At 34.4% G+C, this 27,078-nt stretch overlaps 1 protein-coding gene across 1 annotated transcript in view; it reads right to left on the reverse strand.

Annotated features, from left to right (window-relative positions):
- LOC148956506 (uncharacterized) overlaps positions 1–21,083 on the reverse strand; it is a 397,828-nt gene extending 376,745 nt beyond the window's left edge. Inside the window, exon 1 of the mRNA XM_089108420.1 lies at positions 20,945–21,083. Within this exon, the coding sequence (XP_088964546.1) occupies positions 20,945–20,952 (8 nt within the window). The 5' untranslated portion in view covers positions 20,953–21,083. The remainder of the gene's footprint in view (positions 1–20,944) is intronic.
- Between the last annotated feature and the right edge of the window lie 5,995 nt (positions 21,084–27,078).

Genomic DNA, 27,078 nt, shown 5'->3' on the forward strand with positions numbered 1-27,078 from the left:
TGTTAAGAAAATGTTCGAGCAGGTTGTTATATTCTACTAGAAGACTGGTTTGATGTTCATATTTGATTGTTACCTTTGACTGTGGAATTTAATAGTTTCATTTATTCTAGTTTTTTCAGTAGTGTTAGTTCAAAGACTATTAGTAGTGAAATACTTCTAATTCACCTAAAAAATTCATTCATTCATGTATTTGAGGAAAAAAGGGCGTGAGTGTGGGGGGAATGGCTATCCTCCGTCACTTATGACTCTTAAAAAGGCACTAGAACTTTCAATTTCCAATTGAATGAGCCCCCTCCAAATTTTATACGACCACTACCTCAACAAAACCTTATATGTTAACAATGGTTCACTAGCATAATTCATATCCCTTGCCTTTAAAGGGGCTAGGGGGGTATCGAACTTGTAACCATAGTTATTTGACATTCGGACTAGTTTGAACATAATGGCTATTTTAAAATTTTGATCAGAAGCATTTGGAGGAAAAGGACATATGAGGGGAGGGGGTGAATGGCCCTCCGATAACACTTGACTCTTAAAAAGAGAACTATAACTTTCAATTGAAAATCGAATGAGCCTTCTCCGAAGTCTATGAGACCACCCCTTCCATAAAAACCTTATATGGTAACAATGGACGGCTTGTATAACTTACACCCTTTGCCCTGGGGGCTTTGGGGGGGTTTGTCAAGCCTGGAGGCTTAGTGTTTGACCCTTGAACTATTTTGAACAAAATGGCTATCTCAAAATTCTGATCGGATGTATTTGGGGAAAAGAGGGCGTGGGGGCTAGTTGCCCTCTGATCACTTTTGACTCTTAAAAAATACATCAGCACTTCCCATTTCCAATCAAAATGAACCCGCTTCAAAGTTTATGAGACCCTCCTTCCTCAAAAACCTTATTTGCCCCTGGAGCATAACTTACAACACTTGCCCTCGGACTCTGGGGGGTTGTGTCGACCCCGGGACTTTCTTTTTATTAGATCTTTGGACTCTTTAGAACAAAATGGCTATCTCAGATTTCGATCAGATGCATTTGGGGAAACGACGGCGGGGGGGGGGGCTAGTTGCCCTCCGATCATTTTCCACTATTAAAAAGGGCACTAGAACTTCGAATTTTCAATCGCATGAGCCCCCTCCGACGTTTGTACGACCAAGTTTTCCATATAAAATGCCTCTGAGAAAAATAATAATAAATAAATAATAGAACATTAAAGCATTATGGCCTTTACTATGGGCAAAGCAACAGCGTTGCCTCTAATATTGTTATCAAAATATTTTTCTTTTTAAATATTAGCACGAGTCACACTTTACTTATGGTTCATTACCATAAACTGCTACATATTATAAATTCATGCTGTCAGCAAAGCAAAAATTAAACTTCAGCATAACGAGTGGACGATTTAGGGGGGCTTTAACTTCCTTAATGCGCAAGACAATTTCTGTTTGTTTAAGTATTAACGTCACTTATACTATCTTTTGAGAGACTTAAAGTTGAAAACGACAAAAACATGACAGTCATCTATCTTTCTTGGATTATTTGTTATACGATGCATTTTGACAGTGTAAGGAAAACCTAGAGGGCAAAATTACAAAGACGGATGAAAACGAATTTGATAGGCGAAAAAAGTAAATGATGTCAAATTAAAACCCCCCAAAAAACAGAGAGATTAAAACTATATAGCAAGAAGAAGAATGAAGCAAAAATGTGAAAAACACTTGTTTGCCTTCTGTTTTCTTATACACCTTATCTTCTACTCCAGCGTCTTGGCAGGAAAAGACGACAAGATACAGAAAAAGTAGGGTAAGAAAGGGCATCCCACAATGCTGCAATAGCTTTAATTTTTTTTTGCTTATCACAGTTAATACAAAAGCCTTGATTTAGTAAAATACAAATTGCCTCCCTTGGACTGTTGTTATTAGTAATAACTTCTCTTTCTCCGCATGCCTAATTATGTAGAACAAATGCACGTAGAGCCTTGAGAAAAGGGCTTGTTTGCTAGCAAATTCTGAGTTCTAATGTCTTTTTTAGGGGAGCCAACAGGAATCAAAAGGTCCGCATGAATTGGGATTAAAATTTGAAAATTATAGTTTCAATCAGAACTGTCAAAGAGGTCAAATATATGTGCCTCTAGAACCAAAATGAACCTTTTAGCTTCGGAGTAAGGAACACAAATTATCCAAAAATTCCACAGTGATCAGCAGAGAAGGCGTCATAACATCTAACCGTGAGGAGCACTAACGTCAGGATATTGACAAAATCCGTCATAACATTGACAAAAAATCCGTCAGAACCACTAACCGTCACAACATCGACAACCATAACATCGACACGTCAGTTCATCGACAGTCACAATCGCTACCCGTCAGAACGTCCAAAGTCATAACATTGACACGTCATAACATCTAAAAAAAAATTTCATAATGAAAATCCGTCAGAACATCGACACCTCATAACATCTGAAAATTTTTTCATAACGAAAATCCACCAGAACCACTAACCGTCAGAACGTCGAAAGTCACAACATCTAAAATTTATTTAGATGTTATGACGTGTCGATGTTATGACTATCGACGTTCTGACGGGTAGCGATTTTAACTGTCGATGAACTGACGTGTCGATGTTATGATTGTCGATGTTCTGACGGTTAATGGCTCTGACAGATTTTTTTTGTCGACAAAATGACGTTTAGTGCTTGTGACGGTTGTTCGAAATGGTAGGACCCCGCTACTTGGTAAAATATGACGTCTGTCCTATGTATTTCCTTTTTTGCTTCTCCGGCATCATCTTATGCAGAAGATGGTCATAGAAACGTAGGTAGGTTTGTTTCAATCGAAAATTTAGAGATTTAGACCCCCTTTTGAGGACCAAAACTTATTGTAAGGCTAACTACCACTCCTCAGTGTCCCATATGCCACCGCAACAAATAGCTGCCAAAAATTTGTAAGAGTATATAATAGATAGGATATAATAGATAATTGTGGTGCACTTTTAAAGCATTAATAGGTAGAAACATCTTCTCTATTAAAGTTAACTTTTTTTTTAATATATTTGAGGATAAAGGGGCAAATGCATAGAGGCGTAGTGCTCACTATGAAGTTTTTTGTAAAATGAAGGACACCTGTCAATGAAAGTTCTCGAAGTCAAAATCAAAGTGGAAGTTTAAAACAAGCAGATATACAGTCATATAATAACCAGCATTCTAGATGAGCAGACATCAATATCAATGAATAAATTAAATCCTAGAAAAAAGATTTAAAATAAATAAGAAAGTCAGACTTAAAACGAAAGAAATTACTATGAATGAATAAATGAGAAATTAAGGATGAGATATAAATAGAATGATGGAATTAAACTTAAAACCCACAAAAATTAGAACAAATAAGAACTTAACTGCTGCCCAGTCAAACCTACCAAAAACTAAAGTGTCATCCGTGTTTTTATTCTTTTTTTTTTTGACTTGGCTCATTTTTGCAAAAGTCAGTACTTCGGTCGTTTTTAAGTCATAACTTAGATCATTTTTGCATCGAGTCAGTTCTTACTATTAATATATTAAAGAATTTGCTTTTTATGTTGATTCGAAATACTAAAAATTCACTAAGTTTAGTTACCTATCAGAGCTACGAGCCTGAGATAATCTGACTGATTTTCAAAAAAGGGGGAAAGCGGCACCGAACGTCAAACAATGTTAATGAAAATCCCACCATCAGATTCAGCATATCATAGAACCATACTGTCGAAGTTTGAAGTTCCCATCTACGACACTAAGGAACTATTTATTTATTTATTTTTTTTTGCAAGAAGAAAGATTACGGATGCGTTTTATTTGTTTTGATTTTTGGTTATTTCCCCAGGGGCGATCATATCGAACCAACAGTCCGATTCAATTGTGAGAGGACTCATTCGAACAAAAATTAAAAGTTCTAGTGCCCTTTAAGTGAACGAAAGTATTGAAGGGCAACTAGCTAGCCCTCTTCCCACGCCCCATTTTTAAAGAAAGGTATCCGATCAACATTTTGAGATATCCATCTTGTTCAACATAGTTCAAAGGTCCAATAACTATGACTCTTGTGATAAAATTATTCCCCCCCCCATTTTTCCTAGGGAAAGGGCTGTAAATTAAGCAACTCACCCATTGTTGACGCAGTATTTGTTATTGATATATATGAGGGGGTTGCTACTTTCTCATCCCTCTATCCTTACGCTAAAATATCAAGGTTCTTAAAAAATATTTCTCATTCAAATGTAATTGCCCTTTTGTTTGAGCAGTCTTTCATAAAGATTAAATAAAAAAAACAAATTTTTTCAAGTGAAAGTAAGGAGCAACATTGAAACTTAAAACGAACAGAAATTATTATGTATATGAGGGGGTTCGTCCCCTTGTCAATATATTGCTCTTTAAGCTAAAGTTCGAATTTTGTTCGAATCACAAATCCCTGAATCACAAAGGCCGTTTAATTAGAATAGATAGCTCTTTTGAAAGTACTGAAACAAAACTTTAGCGTAAAGAGCGAGGTAATGACTTGGGGGCGAACCCCTAGTTTCTGTTCGTTTCAAGTTTTAATGTTGCTCCTTACTTTCAGTTGAAAAAACTTATTTTTTAAAATTTAATTTCTGATCGTTTTTTTAATAATGCTGGGAAATCCGGCACCCCCTTCATAGAAATGTCCCTTCCCCCAAGGAAACATCCTCCCACTTAACCCCCTCCTCCAAACACCCCCCGTACCAGAAAAAATACTTCCTGAAAACTTCTGTATACTTCCCAATTAAAAATACTATATGTCAACAATGGGAAAAGTTCCTAACTTGCAGCCCTTCCCCCGGGAACTGTGGGGGATTAAGTCATCCTCAAAGACATATTTATTAGATTTTCGACTATGTTGAACAAAATGGCTATCTCAATATTTTGATTGGGTGACTTCGGGAAAAAATGAGCGTGGGAGGGGGCCAAGTGGCCCTCCAATTTTTTGGTCACTTAAAAGGGCACTAGAACTTTTAATTTCCGTTCGAAAGAGCCCTCTCACGATATTCTAGGACTATTGCATCGATACGATCATCCGTGAAAAAAAAAATGCAGATAGGAGCTTAAAACATCTACTTTAGGGTTTTATGTTACGCTGAATCTGACGGTTTGATTTTCATTATGATTCTATTACATTTAGGGGGTGTTTCCCCCTTTTTCGAAAATAAGCCAAATTTTTTCAGGCTCGTAGCTTTTGATGGGTAGGATTAAACTTGATGAAACTAATATATTTGAAATCAGAATAAAAATCCAGTTCTTTTGATCTATCTACTGGTATCAAAATTCCGTGTTTCAGAGTTTCGGTTACTATTGAGCCAAGTCAGTCCTTACTTACAGTTCGTTACCACGAACTGTTTGATCTATTACTCTATGAATTCATTATGCCAGTTGCTCCCACACCTTTTCAAGTCATGTGCCCTTAAAAAAAAAAAAAAAAAAAAAAAAAAATATTAACCTACCCTGGATGTATTTTTTAACATAATTTCAAAGTAACAGAACATTTTGTATGGTTAATTTTTGAAAATTTTGAAAACAATTTAGCATAAACATTGGTCCGTTTCTGATGCCCGTAATATAAACATGGTGAATAGAAAAAGAAATATTGCTACGAGTCTCTCGAGACTCGTAGCACAATTTTATTTCTTTTTCTATTCACCATCTTTAAAACTACAATATATATATATATATATATATATATAGGCTATATATCTATATATTAGTGTGGTAAGCCGTCTGCCACCAAATATTGTAAATATTGTATTGGCACCAACGATGGCACCAAATATTGCTTTGGAATGGCTCGCGGTCCCCACTACTGTATCGTAAATCTAGAGTATGTTAATACACTATTACGGTATACCCTGCTCCAGGGTATGATAAAGTGATCCAACGGCCAAACTCTAGGCAAAGGGTGCACCCAGCCTGAGCCACCACTAATATCTCTAGCTATCTCCTTGGAGGGTGAACGGACACCCCTGTCGATATAATAAATGACGGTATGTTTCGCAAGCTCATTTCCTACCCTCTCTGGGCTCCTGGAAAAAATAGTCTACATAGCTGTAGAAAACAGCGTACTTGTATTCTTCCAAAAGGGCACAAAACACATATATCCACTTCTCAATACAGACTCCCTAAGGGGGGTGTCATATGCAGATTAACTACTAAAACATGACTTCTATACAAGAGCACTTTGCGTAGGGGTGGACCTTAAATTGGCCCCAACCAATCAGCTAAATAAAAGTTCAAATTCCTGGCTTCTTTTGAATAATATTGTCTTTCAATGGCCCAGTCCCAGAAGACAAAAATAGAATTTAACTTCAAAGCTTACTTATTGCGAAAGAATCTAGCTTAGTAACGAGAGTTTAACTTATGATTGAAAATTATCCTATAGGCTAGTATAGGCGAATGTAATTAAAGAAAAGAAAACAGGTCATTTACCTGGAAAGAAAGACAACAAGGGGTAGAACCCCAACATTATATGTATAAGCAACTCCAAATTCTTAACTTCACTAACATGGTTTTTCTAGCAAAGTAATGAAGATACAATTGAGACGTAACTCTTACCTATTTGAAAATAAAAATCATAAAAGAAAGATTACTACAGTCGAAGTATTCTGACTACTTCAAGAAGTTTGCTTTAAAAGATTAGCAGTTAAATGGTGAATCATTCTCCGAATAAGGGAAGAACGCTAAAGCTAGCCAAACACGCTGAAAATTGTCATTATGCGTGGGTTATTGAGACCATTTGGAAAAATGGAAAATCAGAGTCGAATGTAGTAGGGCTGACTAGGTAAAGAGTAATCTGTCTTCACGTATTACTTTTGCGGGAGGTAGATACCAAAACTACTTTTCTCTACAAACTCGGGAGAAAGCTGAATCTCTGCCCTTTCTAGGGGTCATTAGTGACTGGAGGAAACATAGAGCCCTTACTCCACCCTCTCTCCTGACCCATTATCTTCCTTCAATTATTTAAGCATTAATTTCACTGCAAATGATCCGAGTATCCAAATAATTAGCCTCCACAGGGAGTATAGCCAATACAACCTCAAGGGTGAGGGACCCCAATAATACAAATGGCCCATTTGTCACAGATAACTTTTAGTAGAAAAGGTGGGTATGTTGCACCTTTTTGAAACCAGAATTATGGAAAGAAATACCATTGCAAAAAAAAATTGGCCCCTTGACCCCTCCTGTTTCCCTCCTACATCATCCAGCGCCAACATTCTAGCAAAAACACAGGCTTGTTGTATAGTGGTTAAACCAAAATCGAACGAGTATTCTCAATCTCAAGACAAAACTAAGAAAGTCCCAGCCGTGGATTGATTTGGAGCAAAAACAAACCAAGTTCAGACTTCTTGAAAAAATGAGCTAAATACAGCATCAGTGCAGAAACAAACAAAAACGATGTAACTGCTCAAAGAGAAGGACAATGAATATGCATTTTTATTCAAGATGTCTCAAGAAAGGACGAGCTTACAATACACATTTGCTTAAAATTATAAAATTTTTGGTTCAAATGGCATAAAACAGTCGGCAAATAAAATAGTTGTAATTTTCCATAAACTGCATTTGTTACTTGTATAAGTGTCAATACTACTGCTACTAACAACTTACCGAAATAACAAGCCACCTGATGCCAACACAGCTACGCACACTCTTTTTCCATCCCAAAGTATTCAAACCCTCCCTCATTACAACCTCCCAGGAAGTTCCCATTTACTTTAAATCTTTCCATGTCCTCCACTTCATACCTCCTTAATTCATATTTTAATGCTTTCTTCATTTTCTTTATATTCATTTTGTCTTCATGTGATCTATCACTCAGATAGGCCTAATTCTTGCACAAGCTCTTTCTCCTTTGAGTTGAACATAAAGCTTTTTCGCTATTATTCTTAGCTGCGGTCATAACTTTCTTCACTAAGACACCATCAGCAACTTCATAAATTGTTTTCCTATAAGTATTCCATCCACCTACTACATTTTCAAAGTTTAAACTCTCCAGTTTAGTATTCAACTGTTCCTGGAAAGCTTCTCTCGAATTCTCATCCTGGAGTCTAACAAAATCAAAATTTCTTGGAAGGTAGGTACCCTTCCGAAATTTCAGCTTCAAATTATCCCTATAGGCTGATCTTTGCTTATAAATGTCAGTAAATCGCTTCAAAACCTCACAAGAAGGATCGAGAATTAAGGAGAGGGTACCCATGCCCACATATACGGAATAATTTCTATTTGTTTAAATTTTGAATGTCACCCTTTACTTTCATTCGAACAAATCATTTGTTTTTAATTTAAGTAACGTCCAAATTAATGCAAAACACAAACACATTTCATTATGGCGTTTGTTTTTAACAAAAATTAAGGTATTTAAGAATTCTTCAAAGCTTACAGGGTATCCAAGTGTAAGGATTAATTTAATAAAATACAAATTTTTCTTACGAAAGTCAAACGTGAAGCTGAAGCATGAAACGAAAAAAACGCTGCTTCGCAGATTAAACAAGATATATCTATAAAACTAGCTAAAACAAATTAACAGGTGATAATTTCTAATGTCTTTAGAATCATAAAAGCTAGCGTTTGACTGAAACAGTGAATTTGGAACAGTAAATATTGCAGTGGCTACAAAGTAAGAGAAGAGAATAACTGCGCTGTCAATAGAGGAGATGAGGAATTATTTTACCGGAACAGCTTCTAAACATCCTAAGTTGTTCAATGATAATACTAACATGTAATGTTTAATCTGATATTGTTTCATTAAAAAAATTCTTTTTGCATTATGATGTTAAATTTCCCTATTTTTAGGCTACTTAAAAAAGATCATTTTAAGAGACTTAGGTTTTAATCTTGAGAAACAAGGTACTTTCATGTCTAAAGCGCCATCCTATGGCTCAAAAGTATATATCGAGTAACTTGTGGACCATGGGCATTTCAGACACAAACGATTAAAATATATCAGCTTTTGTTACTAATGTTAGATCGTTTTAAGAAACTTAGATTTCAGTCCTAGAAAATAAGGTACCTTCATGCCTCAGCCGCCAACCAATACCTGAAAAGTGTATCTCAAGTAACTTGAGAAAGATGGGCATTTCAGACGCATACGCTTAAAATATATATATGACTTTAACAGTATTGTTAGATCACATTTAGAAACTTAGCCTTCAATCTTGAGAAATAAGGTGCCTTCATGTCTCAAGTGGCATCCTACGGTTAAAAAGTATATCTCGAGGAACGTGTGGACCATGGTCATTTCAAACCACTGAACCACCGACATTAATTGTTAAACATGTTTTCAGCATAAAAGAATATTTTTTCTTGGGATTGGTTTTTCCTGTCTGTCTACTTATTGAAAAGAATCTTGAAGCATAAGTAGTTTTTAGCGTCAGTAATACTTTCAACATTTATGTAATTGCTGAAACCGCCCTCAAAGCGCTGCACTGGTGAACGGGTGAGGTGTATTGGGGTCAACTTGTAGGGATTAGCCATTTTTCTTCTTTAAACTGCTAAAGAAAACTGTTTAGAAGGAAGAAAATTTTTCAAAAATTAAGAAAACACACTTAGAAAACTTTCAAAAAGTGAAAAACACTCGAATTGAATTTTCATAAACGAATTTTCGTTTATGAAATTATGACGGACCATGGGCAATTTCATAATGACGGTACTTCTCGGTAACTCTTTTCCTACCCCGTCAGGGTTCGGGGAAAAATCTCGTAGATTGTAGAAAATAACTCACATTTATTTTCTAATGTCAACTCCAACAAAACTCAAGCCATTAACATAGAAACATAGACTTTGAAGTCTAACGAAACGAACTCTGAGGTCTAAAAGGGAACTAAAAAACAAAATCACTATTTTAATAAAAGAAAAACTTGTGATGGGATGGACCCCAGAAAGGCATGAACCAATCCAATAAATAAGAGTTCAAATCAAACTGGACTTTAGGTATAACATTATCTTTCAATGAACAAGATCAGCCGGACAGATATAGATTTTAACCAAAACTTTACTTATTGTGAAACGACTGTCTTTTCAAGGAGAATTTTGCTTGTACTTTCAAATTATACTATAAGCAAATCTAATAAAAAAAATAGATTTTTTTATCTGAAAAGAAAAAGAGACAGAGCCCCAACAGGTACCATATAACTTTTCATATCATTTCTTGATTGGATAGGGTTGGATGACATAAATGGTAAAAATTTAGGATTTTCAGTTTTTAATATTATTTTATTATACTGTTGTCCTGTTTCATTTGACACCTCATTTAAGAATTTCTGACCATTATTTATTTTTAGAAAATGTAAACCTTATTTGATTTTAAATAATTAAAAAAATTAAACATTTAAAAAAAAGAAAAATTAAATAAATAAAACATAAGCAAAATAATATAGTAAAGTTAAAAAATCTAGACCATTATTTTTTTTAAACCAAGATTTTAATTTGAATTTTCCGATATCTATTTTTTGTACATTTAAGAGCACTTTTCTCTGTAACCATGAAAAATATTTCAATGAACTTTTTTTGATTTTGAAGAACAGACTGTAGCACAAATTTTGAACACAGGAAATTTATATATATCATTCTATTTTATTACAATGATATTCTGAAATTTTTGAAGAAACTATTCAGTTTCCACGACAACAAAGTGATGAATAAATAAACGTAAATATAACTTCCAATGTTTGCTTAAATGTTTGCTACAACATGACAAACAAATTAAAATACTTTTTATTGATACGTCAAAGATGGATCCAGAGAAAAGTGTGTCTAATGTAAACAAAACAAGGATGAATACTATTTATGCTTATCCAAATAGCAAAAATAAATTGTGAAATCATATTTTCAGAAATTTTGAAAAGAGCTTAATATCCTAGTTTGTCATATTTTTTTATTCCTCTTTTCCAGCGCAAACGGGGAAGTAAGACAAAATGGCAGCGTCAAAATATGTAATCAAGAAAATTTTGGCAATTAGACTTTACCCCCCCCCCTCTCTCTCTTTTAACGTTGTTTTTCCATAATAATATGATTATGATGATCAGCTCTATTAAGCGTTGAATTCCACGAAGCCAAAAATAGCGGAAGTAATTTTTTATGAGAATTTGAAAATTCTTTACAGGAGTGCGGCAGAAATATTATAACAATAATAACACGGATTGCTGTAAATTAGATTCACTATTCATCAAAATTGTTCTAATGTCCTTCGGTTTACCCAGATCTCTATATGCTCATATAAAACAATAATTTATAAGTAGTTGAGCAGTTTTTTTTATCTGCAACTTCTCGAAGATACCGATAACAATACACCCTTTGGAATCTTTACGTGAAAAAATTGCAAAATTTTTTTGTGGAAAATTTTAAGAGAGGTGAGAATTAAAACCTACATTTAATACCCTATTTTAACAAAAACCCATGCTAAATTTTTCAGCATCTCCACAAAGTTAGACAAATACGTTTTTGCAAGGTTAGTAGAAGGGCCCTAATGACTCCGATCAGTACATAATTTATGCATGTTTTTATGGTTTTTGTCACTGAGAATAAAAAAACAGGATTTTTCTCACTTTGATGTATTTTCATGGTTTATTAATGTTTAACCTGTCAAGGTCAATTGATTTGTTGGTGTTCGTCCAGGAGAATTGTCTCCGGGCGAAGTTTGCACATGCGCATTGACAGTGGGGAGAATGTTTTGATCTAGGACTCGAGGGGAGAGGATTTCCGAGAAATTGATTGCGTAACCTAACCTAACCTAGAAGGGTCCTATTGACTCCGATCAGTACATAATTTATACATGTATTTATGGTTTTTGTCACTGAGAATAAAAAAACAGGATTTTTCTCACTTTGATGTATTTTCATGGTTTATTAATGTCTAACCTGTCAAGGTCAATTGATTTGTTGGTGTTCGTCCAGGAGAATTGATTCCGCGCGAAGTTTGCACATGCGCATTGACGGTGGGGAGAATGTTTTGATCTAGGACTCTAGTTGGAAGTGAATTTCCGAGAACTTGATTTACATAATCGGTGGGGAGAATGTATTAATTCACGAAAGTGGAATTAATTTGTTGTTTCTAAGGGGAATTATTGATTCAAGAAAGTGGAATTTATTTGTTGTTTCTAAGGGAAATTATATATTCAAGAAAGGAGAATTAATTTGATGTTTCTAAGGGGAATTATTGATTCACGAAAGGGAATTATAAATGACATCACTTGTTTCCTAGGAATTATGCGGGACTCTAAAGAGATAAATTAATATTCTATTTTTAAATACGACTTCTCAGGTCATTAGACTTAGCGATAAATTGATATTCTATCGAAGTCGTGGTTTACCTTGTCACAGTTACATTCTCTTGATTTTTCAAAGTTCATTTTGGATTTCTATCGTTGAAATGCAAGAGTTGGATTATTTCAGTAGTGTTTTGTCGTGGTTTTACCTTGTCACAGTTACATTCTTTTGATTTTTCAAAGTTCATTTTGTATTTCTTTCGTTGAAATGCAAGAGTTGGAATATTTCAGTAGTGTTTTGTCATGGTTTACCTGGTCACAGTTACATTCTCTTAATTTTTCAAAGTTCATTTTGGATTTCTTTCCTTGAAATGCAAGAGTTGGATTATTTCAGTAGTGTTTTGTCGTGGTTTACCTTGTCATAGTTACATTCTCTTAATTTTTCAAAGTTCATTTTGAATTTCTTTCATTGAAATGCAAGAGTTGGATTATTTCAGTAGTGTTTTGCCGTGGTTTACCTTTTCACAGTTACATTCTCTTGATTTTTCAAAGCTCATTTTGAATTTCTTTCGTTGAAATGCAAGAGTTGGAATATTTCAGTAGTGTTTTATTGTGGTTTACCTTGTCACACTTACATTCTCATGATTTTTCAAAGTTCATTTTGGATTTCTTTCCTTGAAATGCAAGAGTTGGAATATTTCAATAGTGTTTTGTCGTGGTTTACCATGTTACAGTTACATTCTCTTGATGTTTCAAAGTTCATTTTGAACTTCTTTCGTTGAAATGCAAGAGTTGGAATATTTCAATAGTGTTTTGTCGTGGTTTACCTTGTCACAAATACATTCTCTTAATTTTTCAAAGTTCATTTTGGATTTCTTTCATTGAAATGCAAGAGTTGGAATATTTCAGAGTGTTTTGTCGTGGTTTACCTTGTTATGGTTACATTCTCTTGTTCTTTCAAAGTTCAATTTGAAATTCTTTCGTTGAAATGAAAGAGTTGGAATATTTCAGTAGTGTCTTGTCGTGGTTTACCTTGTCACAGTTACATTCTCTTGATGTTTCAAAATTCATTTTGAATTTCTTTTGTTGAAATGCAAGAGTTGGAATATTTCAGTAGTATTTTGTCGTGGTTTTACCTTGTCACAGTTACATTCTCTTGATTTTTCAAAGTTCATTTTGAATTTCTTTCCTTGAAATGCAAGAGTTGGATTATTTCAGTAGTGTTTTGTCGTGGTTTACCTTGTCAAAGTTAAATTCTCTTGATTTTTCAAAGTTCATTTTGGATTCCTTTCACTGAAAAGCAAGAGTTGGAATATTTCAGTAGTGTTTTGTTGTGGTTTACCTTGACACATTTACATTTTCTTGATTTTTCAAAGTTCATTTGGATTTATTTCGTTGAAATGCAAGAGTTGGAATATTTCAGTAGTGTTTTGTCGTAGTTTACCTTGTCACACTTACATTCTCTTGATTTTTCAATTTTTCAAAGTTCATTTTGGATTTCTTTCATTGAAAAGCAAGAGTTGGAATATTTCAGTAGTGTTTTGTTGTGCTTTATCTTGTCACAGTTACATTCTCTTGATTTTTCAAAGTTCATTTTGGATTTCTTTCGTTGAAAAGCAATAGTTGGATTATTTCGGTAGTGTTTTGTCGTGGTTTACCTTGTCACAGTTACATTCTCTTGATTTTTAAATTTTTCAAAGTTCATTTTGGATTTCTTTCATTGAAAAGCAAGAGTTGGAATATTTCAGTAGTGTTTTGTTGTGGTTTACCTTGTCACAGTTACATTCTATTGATTTTTCAAAGTTCATTTTGGAATTTCTTTCGTTGAAATGCAAGAGTTGGAATATTTCAGTAGTGTTTTGTCGTGGTTTACCTTGTCACACATACATTCTCTTGATTTTTCAAAGCTCATTCTGGATTTCTTTCCTTGAAATGCAAGAGTTGGAATATTTCAGTAATATTTTGTTTTTGTTTACCTTGTCACAGTTACATCCTCTTGATCTTTCAAAGTTCATTTTGGATTTTTTTCGTTGAAATACAAGAGTTGGAATATTTCAGTAGTGTCTTGTCGTGGTTTACCTTATCACTGTTACATTCTCTTGATGTTTCAAAGTTCATTTTGAATTTCTTGTGTTGAAACGTAAGAGTTGAAATATTTCAGTAGTATTTTGTCGTGGTTTTACCTTGTCACAGTTACATTCTCTTGATTTTTCGAAGTTCATTTTGAACTTCTTTCGTGAAATGCAAGAGTTGGAATATTTCAGTAGTGTTTTGTCGTGGTTTTACCTTGTCAAAGTTACATTCTCTTGATTTTTCAAAGTTCATTTTGGATTCCTTTCACTGAAAAGCAAGAGTTGGAATATTTCAGTAGTGTTTTGTTGTGGTTTACCTTGACACATTTACATTTTCTTGATTTTTCAAAGTTCATTTGGATTTCTTTCGTTGAAATGCAAGAGTTGGAATATTTCAGTAGTGTTTAGTCGTGGTTTAACTTATCACACTTACATTCTATTGATTTTTCAAAGTTCAGTTTGGATTTCTTTCATTGAAATGCAAGAGTTTGAATATTTCAGTAGTGTTTTGTCGTGGTTTACCTTGTCACAGTTACATTCTCTTGTTTTTTCAATTTTTCAAAGTTCATTTTGGATTTCTTTCATTGAAAAGCAAGAGTTGGAATATTTCAGTAGTGTTTTGTTGTGGTTTATCTTGTCACAGTTACATTCTCTTGATTTTTCAAAGTTCATTTTGGATTTCTTTCGTTGAAATGCAAGAGTTGGATTATTTCGGTAGTGTTTTGTCGTGGTTTACCTTGTCACAGTTACATTCTCTTGATTTTTAAATTTTTCAAAGTTCATTTTGGATTTCTTTCATTGAAATGCAAGAGTTGGAATATTTCAGTAGTGTTTTGTTGTGGTTTAACTTTTCACACTTATATTCATTTGATTTTTCAAAGTTCATTTTATAATTTCTGTCGTTGAAATGAAAGAGTTGGATTATGTCAAAAGTGTTTTGTCATAGTTTTCCATGTCAAAGTTAGATACAAATGATTTTTCTAATTTCATTTTGAATTGCTTTCATTTAAATAAAACAGTTGGATTATTTCAGTAGCTTTTTGTCGTGGTTTACCGTGTCAGAGTTACATACTCTTGATTTTTCAAAGTTCATTGTGGATTTCTTTCATTGAAATGTGTTTTGTTGTGCTTTACCTGGACACAGTTATATTTTATTGATTTTTCAAAGTTCATTTGGATTTCTTTCGTTGGATTGCAAGAGTTGGAATATTTCAGTAGTGTTTTACTGTGGTTTACCTTGTCACAGTTACATTCTCTTGATTTTTTTAAAGTTCATTTTGGATTTTCTTTCGTTGAAATGCAAGAGTTGGAATATTTCAGTATTTTTTTGTCGTGGTTTAACTTGTCACACTTACATTCTCTTGATTTTTCAAAGCTCATTTTGGATTTCTTTCATTGAAATGCAAGAGTTAGATTATTTCAGTAGTGTTTTATCGGGGTTTACCATAGAAAACAACCACTTCAGTTCTGATTTTTCTCAAAGACATAAAACATTTAAAGTTCTATACTAAATTTTTCCGTAGAAGATAGGAAAAGTTATACTATGATTGTGTTTATTTTCCCATGAAGATAAAAAGTTTCATTTTAATTCTAAATTTTCTTAAATTCAGTTCCGATTTTTCTCAAAGAGATGAAAAAATTTAAAGTTCTCTTCAGAATATTTTCCCCTAAGAAGAGAAAAGCTTCACATTAATTCTGAGTTTTCAACGCGAAGTGACGAAAATGTCAAGTTCTCTTCTGAATTTTCTCAATGAAAAAAAAAAAGTTGCAGATCAATTCTAATTTTTTCAAGAAAATAGAAAGCTTCCACTTCAGTTCTGATTTTTTCTCAAAGACATAAAAATTTAAAGTTCTATTCTAAATTTTTCCATAGAAGATAGAAAAAGTTATACCTTAGTTGTGAATATTTTCAATGAAGATAAAAAGTTTCACTTTAATTCTATATTTTGCTCAATGAAGTGAAGAAAAGTTCAAGTTCTCTTCTGAATTTTCTCAATGAAAGAGAAATTAGTTACAGTTCGATTCTAATTTTTTCAAATGAAAATAAAAAAAAACTTCCACTTCAGTTCTGATTTTTCTCAAAGACATTAAAAAATTTAAAGTTATGTTCTAAATTTTTCCGTAGAAGATAGGAAAAGTTATACTATGATTGTGATTATTTTCCAATGAAGATAAAAAGTTTATGAGAGCAAGTTTTTTGTCTGAAGTAGCAATTTTTACTTTCACACTAACAAATTTTCTCATCAAAGTAACAACTTTTTCCTTAACACTAACAGAGTTTTATTAACACTAACAAATTTTCTCATCGAATCAACAACTTTTTCCACAATACTAACAAACTTCTACTTAAAAATATCAAAAAGCATAATTATACTTAAAAAGCATAATTTATTTCCGTTCATGATAAAAAGTTTTTAGTCAAAAGTAGCAAGTTTTCCTTAACACTTACAAATTTTCTCATCAAAGTAACAATTTTCCTTAACACTAACAGAGTTTTAATTACACCTATCAAATTTCTCTTAGAAGTAAAAATTTTCCGTCAGTGATAACAAATTTTCTGTTAGAGCTAACAAGTTTTATGTCAAAGATACCAAATTTTTCGTCATTGTTAACAATTTTTTGATTGTGATAACAAGTTTTCTGTCAGAAGTAGCAAGTTTTCTGTCAAAGATACCAATTCTTTCTTAAAATTAAAAAATTTTTGACACTGATAACTTAATTTCTGTTAGAACTAGCAAGTTGTCCAGCAAAGATAACAAATTTTTCTTAGAAGTAGCGAATTTCTTCTAACAGCACCAAGTTTTCCGTTAAAGATAACAAATCTTCTCTTCGAAGTAACAACTTTTTCCTTAATACTAACAAACATTTACTTAACACACCCCAATTTCTCTTGGAAGTCACATTTTTTCATCAGTGATAACACGTTTCAGCTTGAGCTTGCAAGTTTTCTCTCAAAGATACCAATTTTTTTCTTGGAAATAGCAATTTTCATTATGATAACAAGTTATCTGTTACAAATAACAAGCTTTAAGTCAAACATACCATGTTTTTCTTGGAATTAACAATTTTTTCGTTGATGATAAACAATTTTTCTGTCACAAGTAGCAAGTTTTGCTTAACACTAACCAGTCTTCTAATCGATGTAACAACTTTTTCATAATACTAACAAACTTTTATATTACAGTATCAAATTTCTCTTAGTAGTTACATGTTTTTAACAAGTTTTCTTTCAAAGTTAGCATTCTCTGTGTTTAAGTTACGTTCATCTAACTTCCAAAACCATAGGTTAGGTTAGGTTAAGTATAAAGAAATATTAATAAATAAATAGAAACATTTCCCCATGTTTAAGGGGTTTCTCTACATTTAAGTTAGGTTCATTAACCTCCTAAACCATAGGTTAGGTTGGGTATAAATAAATATTAATAAATAAATAGAAACATTTCATCATGTTTAGTTTAGGTTAGGTTAAGCTTATCATGGGCGCTCATGATAAGCCAACCTAGCCTAACTAAAAAATGGTACAAAGTAGACCTGGGGGGAGTTTCCGGCGAGTATGGTTCGGTTAGGTTAGGCTAGATTAAGTTTGGTTAGGTTAAGTTAGGTTAGCCATGGTACAGTTAGGTTAAACATGGTACAAAGTCGACCTGGGGGGATTTTCCGGCGAGTATGGTTAGGTTAGGCTAGATTAAGTTAGGTTAGGTTAGCCATGGTAAACTTAGGTTAAACATGGTACAAAGTCGACCTGGGGGGATTTTCCGGCAAGTTAGGTTAGGTTAGGCTAGATTAAGTTAGGTTAGGCTAGATTAAGTTAGGTTAGGTTAAGTTAGGTTAGGTTAGCCTACGTACGCGCGCGTACGTAGGCTAACCTCCAAAGGATTATTTCAACGAAAGAAATTCAAAATGAACTTTGAAAAATCAAGAGAATGTAACTGTGACAAGGTAAACCACAACAAAACACTACTGAAATACTCCAACTCTTGCATTTCAATGAAAGAAATCCAAAATGAAATTTGAAAAATCATGAGAATGTAACTGTGACAAAGTAAACCATGAAAAAACACTACTGAAATATTCCAACTCCTGCATTCCAATGAAAGAAACCCAAAATGAACTTTGAACAATCATGAGAATGTAAGTGTGACAAGGTAAACCACGACAAAACACTTGCATTTCAACGAAAGAAATTCAAAATGAACTTTGAAAAATCAAAAGAATGTAACTGTGACAAGGTAAAACCACGACAAAACACTACTGAAATAATCCAACTCTTGCATTTCAACGAAAGAAATCCAAAATGGACTTTGAAAAATCAAGAGAATTTAACTGTTACAAGATAAACCACGATAAAACACTACTGAAATATTCCAACTGTTGCATTTCAATGAAAGAAATTCGAAATGAACTTTGAAAATTCAAGAAAATGTAAGTGTGACAAGGTAAACCACAACAAAACACTACTGAAATATTCCAATTCTTGCTTTTCAATGAAAGAAATCCAAAATGAACTTTGAAAAATTAAGAGAATGTAATTGTGACAAGGTAAACCACGACAAAACACTATTGAAATATTCCAACTCTTGCATTTCAACGAAAGAAATCCAAAAGATCTTTGAAAAATCAAAAGAATGTAACTGTGACAAGGTAAACTACAACAAAACACTAATGGTAGGATGGGGAGCCAAAAGTTAGGGGGATGGGACCCTTCTGTGTCTCAAATGCTTAAATAAAAAAGTATAAAAAAAATGGGGGGCAAAAAAGTTGGGGGGCTCTTTGGGGCCCCGGTGGGCATTTGGGAGCCTTTAAGGGGCCCTGGGGCTCTTTGGGGGCTCAGGGGCCCTTTGGAGGCCCGGGGGGAGGCATTGTGGGACCGGGGGCCTTTGGGAGGCCGGGGGTTCCTTCGGGGTTGGGGTAGGGGGGTTGGGGCCCTTTGGGGTTGGGGTATGGGGGGTTGTTGGGGTAGGGGACCTCACAACACTGTTCAAATGAAACTTGTGTATTGTAACGACCACAGAGTTTCACCCTTAAATCCTCTTCTAAATCATCGTCTAAAATGCCTCAAACGGTTTCGCGTAAATCATCTTCTAAAATGTCTCAAAACGGTTTCGCCCAAATAATCTCTAAACGTAATTTCTGCGTGTTCCTTTTGTTTTGACATCCCTGCACTGTCACATTTGAAATTCCTAGGAAACCATCTCCCGCGTTAATCTCTTCATCTCTAAGATGTTCTTGGTAACACTATTATGGATTCGATAGAATATCAATTTATCGCTAAGTCTAATGACCTGAAAAGTCATATTTAAAAATAGAATATTAGTTTATCTCTTTAGAGTCCCGCATAGTTCCTTGGAAACAAGTGATGTCATTTCTAATTCCCTTTCGTGAATCAATAATTCCCCTTAGAAACAACAAATAAATTCCCCTTCTTGAATCAATAATTCCCCTTAGAAACAACAAATTAATTCCCCTTTCGTGAATCAATACATTCTCCCCAAAGATTATGTAAATCAAGTTCTCGGAAATTCACTTCCCCTTCGAGTCCTAGATCAAAACATTCTCCCCACCGTCAATGCGCATGTGCAAACTTCGCCCAGAGACAATTCTTCTGGACGAAAATCAACAAATAAATTGAACTTAACAGGTTAAACATTAATAAACCATGAAAATACATCAAAGTGAGAAAAATCCTGTTTTTTTATTCTCAGTGACAAAAACCATAAAAACATGCATAAATTATGTACTGATCGGAGTCATTAGGGCCCTTCTAGGTTAGGTTAGGTTACACAATCAATTTCTCGGAAATCCTCTCCCCTCGAGTCCTAGATATGGTTTTTGTCTCAGTGACAAAAACCATAAAAACATGCATAAATTATGTACTGATCGGAGTCATTAGGGCCCTTCTACTAAGGTTAATTCTGTATGTTTCAAAAACTTAAAATGACCAAAATAATTTAAAATGACCAAAAATAATGTTTTTCTGATGGAAGTAAAGAGCAAAATTGAAATTTAAAACGAATAAAAACTATTGGTTGGCAGTTTATTCAACATATATCTGTAAAACTAGTTCAAACAAACTGACTCAAGATATTTCTTTATATTTGCTGAATCTACAAAAACTAGCGCTTTGCTGAAAACACAAGATCGACGCAACAAAACAGAATTGGGAGTACAAAAGTCCTCAAGTAGCCTGCAGATTTTTTTTTATAAGGCTCTCAATAATCTTTTTCTGACCTTGAAATCATCAAATTCTAGTAGGCCTATATAATTTTAATTCTTTAAAAAAGACTCAAGCAAGCTCAATTTCCCAAAAGCGCTAGTTTTTCAGAATTCTACAAATATAGGGATATATTTATTTGGATATAACGAATCAATTTATTTGGACCTGTTTTGTAGATACATGCTGCACAAAATGCAAAGCAATGATTTATGTTAGTTTTAAGTTTCAACCTCGCTCTTTACCTCCATCAGAAATACTTTTTTTTCAATTATTACCACCGAAGTCATCTGTTTGTTCCTTCAGATGAAGGTTGGTATATGCGCAAATCTAAGATGAGGACCTATTTAAAAGACAAGCAGGATATCGATCGTATTTCTGTTACAATAGATCATGTTAAAAAATATAAATAATTAAAAAAAAACAAAAAAACTTACATATTCATATGACAAACGACGCAAGACCAATCGTTCGCTTTAATTCCAGGCCTTCTACAATTTTTACAAACTTTCAAACCACAAGATTTGCAAGACGAGCCTCTATTTATAAGTCTCCCAAGTTCAGCACGACATCTCGAACAACTTCGAATATTTTGAGCTGAAAGAGAGCAAAACTGTATTTTGGTAAGAGCAATAGCTGGTATCATATCATTGCAGCTTTGAACTTTAAAGGTTCCTTAGACATAGAATAAACATTAAAGAAAATGAAAGTAAAAGAAGCGAAGTGTATATTCTGAAACACCTATTGCTAAAGTTGTTCCTTAGGATCAAATAGAAGTAGATGCAACTTGATTCACTCAGACGGCATTACCATCTCAAAATTAACGAGCTACCACAGAAAATTTATTTAATTGTACATTTCATGTGTAAATTTTTGCGGGATATTTGTTACGAAAATGATAGCATCCACAGTTTTGTTGGATCAAAACCACTATGCCTTCCCAAGGCCAGAACATAATTTGCACTTTACTGAAAAAATATAAATGTTCTTACTTTAATAATTTTAATAAATAAAATAATATTAACATTTTGATTACTAAATAACAGTATATGTATATTAAACTGACAATGCACATTCATTTGTATTTTTTTCAGTAAAGTGCAAATTATGTCCTGGCCTTGGGAAGGCATAGGGGTTTTTAGCCCAACTTATGTTAAATTCTACTCGTTTTGAGTTTGACTCACTTATTTATTGTAATTTCTGTTAGTTTTGGGTTTCATTTATTTATCGATGCTGATTTGCGGTAGTTTCACGCTTCGTAGATTATTTGATTTTATTTTTGCTCATTTTTTGTTCAATGGAGTTCTTTACTTTTCTTTGAAAAACTCACTTTGTGGAAAAAGTTTTTTAAATTAATTTCTGTTTGTTTTATATGGACACAGTCTTTTTATTGAAGACGAAAATAATACTTTAAATCCTTTCGGTTTTTTAAGACTTTATAGTTTGGTCATCTATTTGTATGCTGGAGAAAAATTTTCAGCAATTTTTAACAACACATACCCTTATAAAAATCTTGACACAAATAGTAGTGTTTAATTTCGTTTCATACCTCCTCTAGTTAACCTGAAATGGAAAACTTGATACCATTCGCAAAAAATCTGCTTACTTTTTTTATAGCTTGGATACACTTACGCTATTTTGACTTGGTTAAATTTTAAGAGCAGAAATATTCCCGAAAGTTTGAACATAATACCCTCAGTCGTTCTTGGGATTCTGCTGAGAGGCCTTATTGGGAATTAGCATTAACACAGTGCATTTTGATTTAATCCTAAGGCAACATTTAGTCTTAAAACATAAAGGCAAATGGGAGGGTGGGCGTGGGAGGGGGATTAGTTTCCCTCCAATCACTTTCGACTATTAAAAGGGCATCAGCCCTTTCTATTTTCTATCAAATGAGCCCTTTCTGAAGTTCCTAAGATAACTCCTTCGATACGAAGTGCCCTGGTCTAAATAAAAATCATACATTATACCCACATCGATCTTTACTATAAAAATTTAAAGCCTACACCTTATATGCCCCCAGGAAATAAATTACAACCCTTACCCTATGGGCTGTGAGGGTAATTTCATCCTCTAAGACATAATTTCCAGGACTTTCAGTTTCGTTAAACAAAATGGCTATCTCAAAATTTTGATTGGATGTGTTTGGGAAAATGGTGGGCGTGAGAGGGGCGTTAGTCACTCTCCCATCACTTACAACTATTAAAAAAAAGCACTAGCCCTTTCAATTTCCAATCAAATGAGCCCTTTTTAAGTTTCTACGACAACGCTTTAAATAAAAACCTTATATGTCCCAAGGGCATAGCTAATAGCCCTTGTTCTGACGGCTGGGGGGGGGGGGGGTATCTCTCACAAAGACCTAATTTCAAGAACTTTCTACTACGTTTAACAAAATGGCTATCTGAAAATTTTAATTGGATGTGCTTAGGGGAATGGTGCGCGTGAGAGGGTGGTTAGTTACCCTCCAATCACTTTCGACTATTACAAAGGGCACAAGCCCTGTCAATTCCCAATTGAATGAGTCCCTTCTGAAGTTTTTACGACAACTCTAGCTATAAAAACCTTATATGACCCCAGGGCAGAACTTACAACCCTTACACTGAAGGCTCTGAAGGGTTTATCATCCAAAAAGACCTAATTTCTAGAACTTTTGACTACCTTGAACAAAATGCATATCTCAAAATTTTGATTGCATATGTTTGGGGAAATGATGGGCGTGAGAGGGATTTTAATTGTCCTTTAATCACTTCCGACTATTAAAAAGAGCTCTAGGCCTTTCAACTTCCAATCGAGTGAGCCCTTTTTGAAGTTTTTATAACATTGCTTTCTATAAAAACCTTACATACCCCCAGGGCATAACTTACAACCCTTGCCCTGAGAGGTGTGGGGGGGGAAGGTTGTCATCCTTAAAGACCTAATTTCCAAAACTTTCAACTACGACGAATAAAATGGCTATCTAAACATTTTGATTGGATGGGTTTGGGAAAAAGGTGGGCATGAGAAGGGGGCTAGTTGCCCTCAAATCACTTTCAACTGTTTAAAAGGGCACTAGCCCTTTGAATTTCGAATCGAAAGAGCTCTTTTTCAAGTTTCTACAACAAAGTTTTCAATAAAAACTTATATACCCCAGTGCATAACGTATAACCGTTGCCCTGAAGACTGTGGGGGGACTGTCCTGCTCAAAGGTATAATTTCCTGAATTTTAAACTGCGTGAAACAAAATAGATATCTAAAAGTTTTGATTGGATGTGTTTGGGGGAAAGGTGGGGGTGAGAGGGGGGTTAGTTGCTCTCCAATCACTTTCGACTATTAAAAACGGCACTAGCCCTTTCAATTTCCAATCGAATGAGCCTTTTTTCAAGTTTTTACGACAAAGATTTCAATAAAAACTTATATACCCCAGGGCATAACTTATAAACCTTGCCCAGAAGACTTTGGGGGGAGTGTCCTGGTCAAAATTTCCTGAACTTTTAACTGCGTGGAACAAAATGGCTATCTCAAAATTTTGATTGGATGTGTTTGCAGAAATGGAGGGCATAGAAGGGGTGTTAGTTGCCTTCCAATTACTTACGACTATTAAAAAGGGCACTAGCCATTTCAATTTCTAATCGAATGAGCCATTTTTGAAGCTTGTACGACAACGCGTTCAATAAAAACCTTATATGCCCCCAGGGAATAACTTACAACCCTTGCCCTGAGGGCTAAGAAGGGGTTGTCATCCTCAAAGATCTAATTTACAGAACTTAAAACTATGCTGAATAAAATAGCTATTTCAAAATTTTGATTGGATGTGTTTTGGGAAATGGTGGGCGTGCGAGGGGGGTTAGTTGCCCTCCAATCACTTTCGACTATCAAAAAGGGCAATAGCCCTTTGAATTTCCAATCGAATGAGCCTTTTTTGAAGTTCCTATGACAACACCTTCTATAAAAATCTTATATGCCCCCAGGGCATAACTTACAACCATTGCCCTGAAGGCTGTGGGGAGTGTCCTTCTCAAAAATCTAATTTCTATTTGGAAATCAACTACGTTGAAGAAAATGGCTATCTCAAAATTTTGATTGGGATGTGTTTTGGGAAATGGTGGGCGTGGAAGGGGTATTAGTTGCCTCCCAATCACTGTCGACTATTAAAAAGTTCACAAGCCACTCTAATTTCCAATTGAATGAGCCCTTTTTCAAGTTTCTACGACAACTTCTTCGATACCAGGTGGTCTTCTCCAAAGTAACAAAAATAATAAATAACACATTTTACCAACATCGTTTTCATTTGCCCTCATTACATAAACCTCAACTCTTGCCCCGAAGGTTGTGGGAGAATTTTCTCCTCAAAAACGTTTTTTCAACCTTAAACTCAACTACGCTGAACAAAATGATCATCTTAAAATGTTGATTGGATGTGTTTAGGGGAATGATGGGCATGGCGGGGGGAGGGCTAGTTGCCCTCCAATCCCTTTCGACTATTAAAAAAGGCACAAGCCCTTTGAATTTCCAATCGAATGAGCCTTTTTTGAAGTTTCTACGACAACACCTTCTATAAAAACCTTATACAACCAAGGGCATAACTTACAACCCTTGCCCTGAAGGCTCTGGGGAAGTGTCCACCTCAAAAACATAATTTCTATCTTGAAATCAACTACGCTGAACAAAATATCTATCTCAAAATTTTGATTGGATGTGCTCCAGGAAATGGTGGGCGTGGAAGGGGTGTTAGTTGCCTTCCTATCACTTTCGACTATTAAAAAGGGCAAGAGCCACTCCAATTTTCAATTGAATGAGCCCTTTTCGAAGTTTCTACGACAACTTCTTCGATACGAATTGTCCTGCTCTAAAGGAAAAAAAAATAAAAAATAATACTTTGTGCCAACATCGTTCTTATATGCCCTCAGGGCATAACTTAAAACCCTTGCCCCGAGGGTTGTGGGGGAGTGTCCTCCTCAAAAACCTATTTTCTATCTGGAAATCAACTACGCTGAACAAAATGGATATCTCAAAATTTCGATTGGATTTGTTTGGGGAAATGATGGGTGTGGGGGGGGGCTAGTTGCCCTCCAATCACTTTCGACTATTAAAAAAGGTACTAGCCCTTTGAATTTCAAATCGACTGAGTCTTTTTTGTAGTTTCTACGAAAACACCTTCTATAAGAACCTTACATGCCCCCAGGACATAATTTAAAACCCTTGCCCCGTGGGTTATGGGAGAGTGTCCTCCTCAAAAACATATTTTGTATCTGGAAATCAACTAAGCTGACCAAAATTTTGATTGGATATGTTTGGGGGAATGATGGGCGTGGGGGTGCTAGTTGCCTTCCAATCACTTTCGACTGTTAAAAACGGCACTAGCCACTCCAATTACCAATCGAATGAGCCCTTTTTGAAGTTTCTACGACAACTCCTTCGATACGAAGTGCCTGGGTAGAGAAAAAAAATAATACATTGTGCCAACATCGATTTTTACTTAGGCAGCGCTATTGCGCTGCCTATGATACCAATGTAATGAATATTAGGGCACGTCCAGTATTTTTTCGGGGGGGGGGGATTTTTCAAAAAAACTTAAAAAACGCATGGAAAGCTTGTTTTATGTTTTTTTAAGTTTTTAAAAGCCAGGCAAAATTTTTTTGGGGGGGACACAAACCCCCCGACCCCCTGGATATGGCCTTGAATGTATATTATTCTTCAGCAGTATATTTAACTTGGTTTGGCCCACTCATCTGACTAATAGAATTGTCCACCCGGCTGTCTTTTTTAGCTAAACAAAAGTTAAATTCTTTTATATTAAAAGCTTAAAAGCCAACTAATCGTTTTTTGAGTTCCTACAAATTGTTTAACGTCAATTTTTTTATTTAATCTGAAAGATTAAAGATTAGGAAAATCTTTAAAGCAAGAATTCACTAAAGTAACTTTGTAGTCTAGTGACCCAAAAATTATAATCATTTGCAGATGATATTGCATTAGTCATTAGTACACCGCAAAATAACAAAATATTGCCAAATGAAAAAAGAAAAAACTTGAATGATGAAAAACGTGGTTATTTTTAGTTTTAAAGGAAAGTAATGGGAAAGGAAATTATAAAGTTAAGTTTACTTACGAGGAACTGAAAGTCATAAATAAAATAAACGATTTTGGATTTTTTCCAGCGGATAATGGAAGTTAAAATAATTTTGTTAATAAGATAATTAATGGAGACAAAGTAGTCGTATCAGAATTTTTTAGAAGTTCAACGATTAAGAGAATTAAAACCTAAAATTACATAAAAGAACATTCAGTACATAAATCTTACCAGGAACAGGATATAAAGCATAGACTTAGGATGGAAAAGCGGCTGAAAAGTTACAGCCCCTCCAGCTGCAGCATTACAAGAGAGTGTGTGGTCTGCATCAGAAAACACACCCACAAGGTTTGAAGGGCGATACAGTTACGAAGACAGGCATGTTAGAGCTGCATATGAATATATATTAAAAATGCTTTGAAAACTCCGTGACCATCCCACATTAAATTATTAGTAGAAAGAGCGAGAAAGCTTTACCTATTGGAATGACGGTCTTTATCCTAGTGATTTACCTACAGATTAAAA

This window comes from Artemia sp. Qi Xiang Cuo, chromosome 1 (genome assembly GCF_049724085.1).
Source record: "Artemia sp. Qi Xiang Cuo chromosome 1, ASM4972408v1, whole genome shotgun sequence".
NCBI classification, from domain to species: Eukaryota; Metazoa; Arthropoda; class Branchiopoda; order Anostraca; family Artemiidae; genus Artemia; species Artemia sp. Qi Xiang Cuo.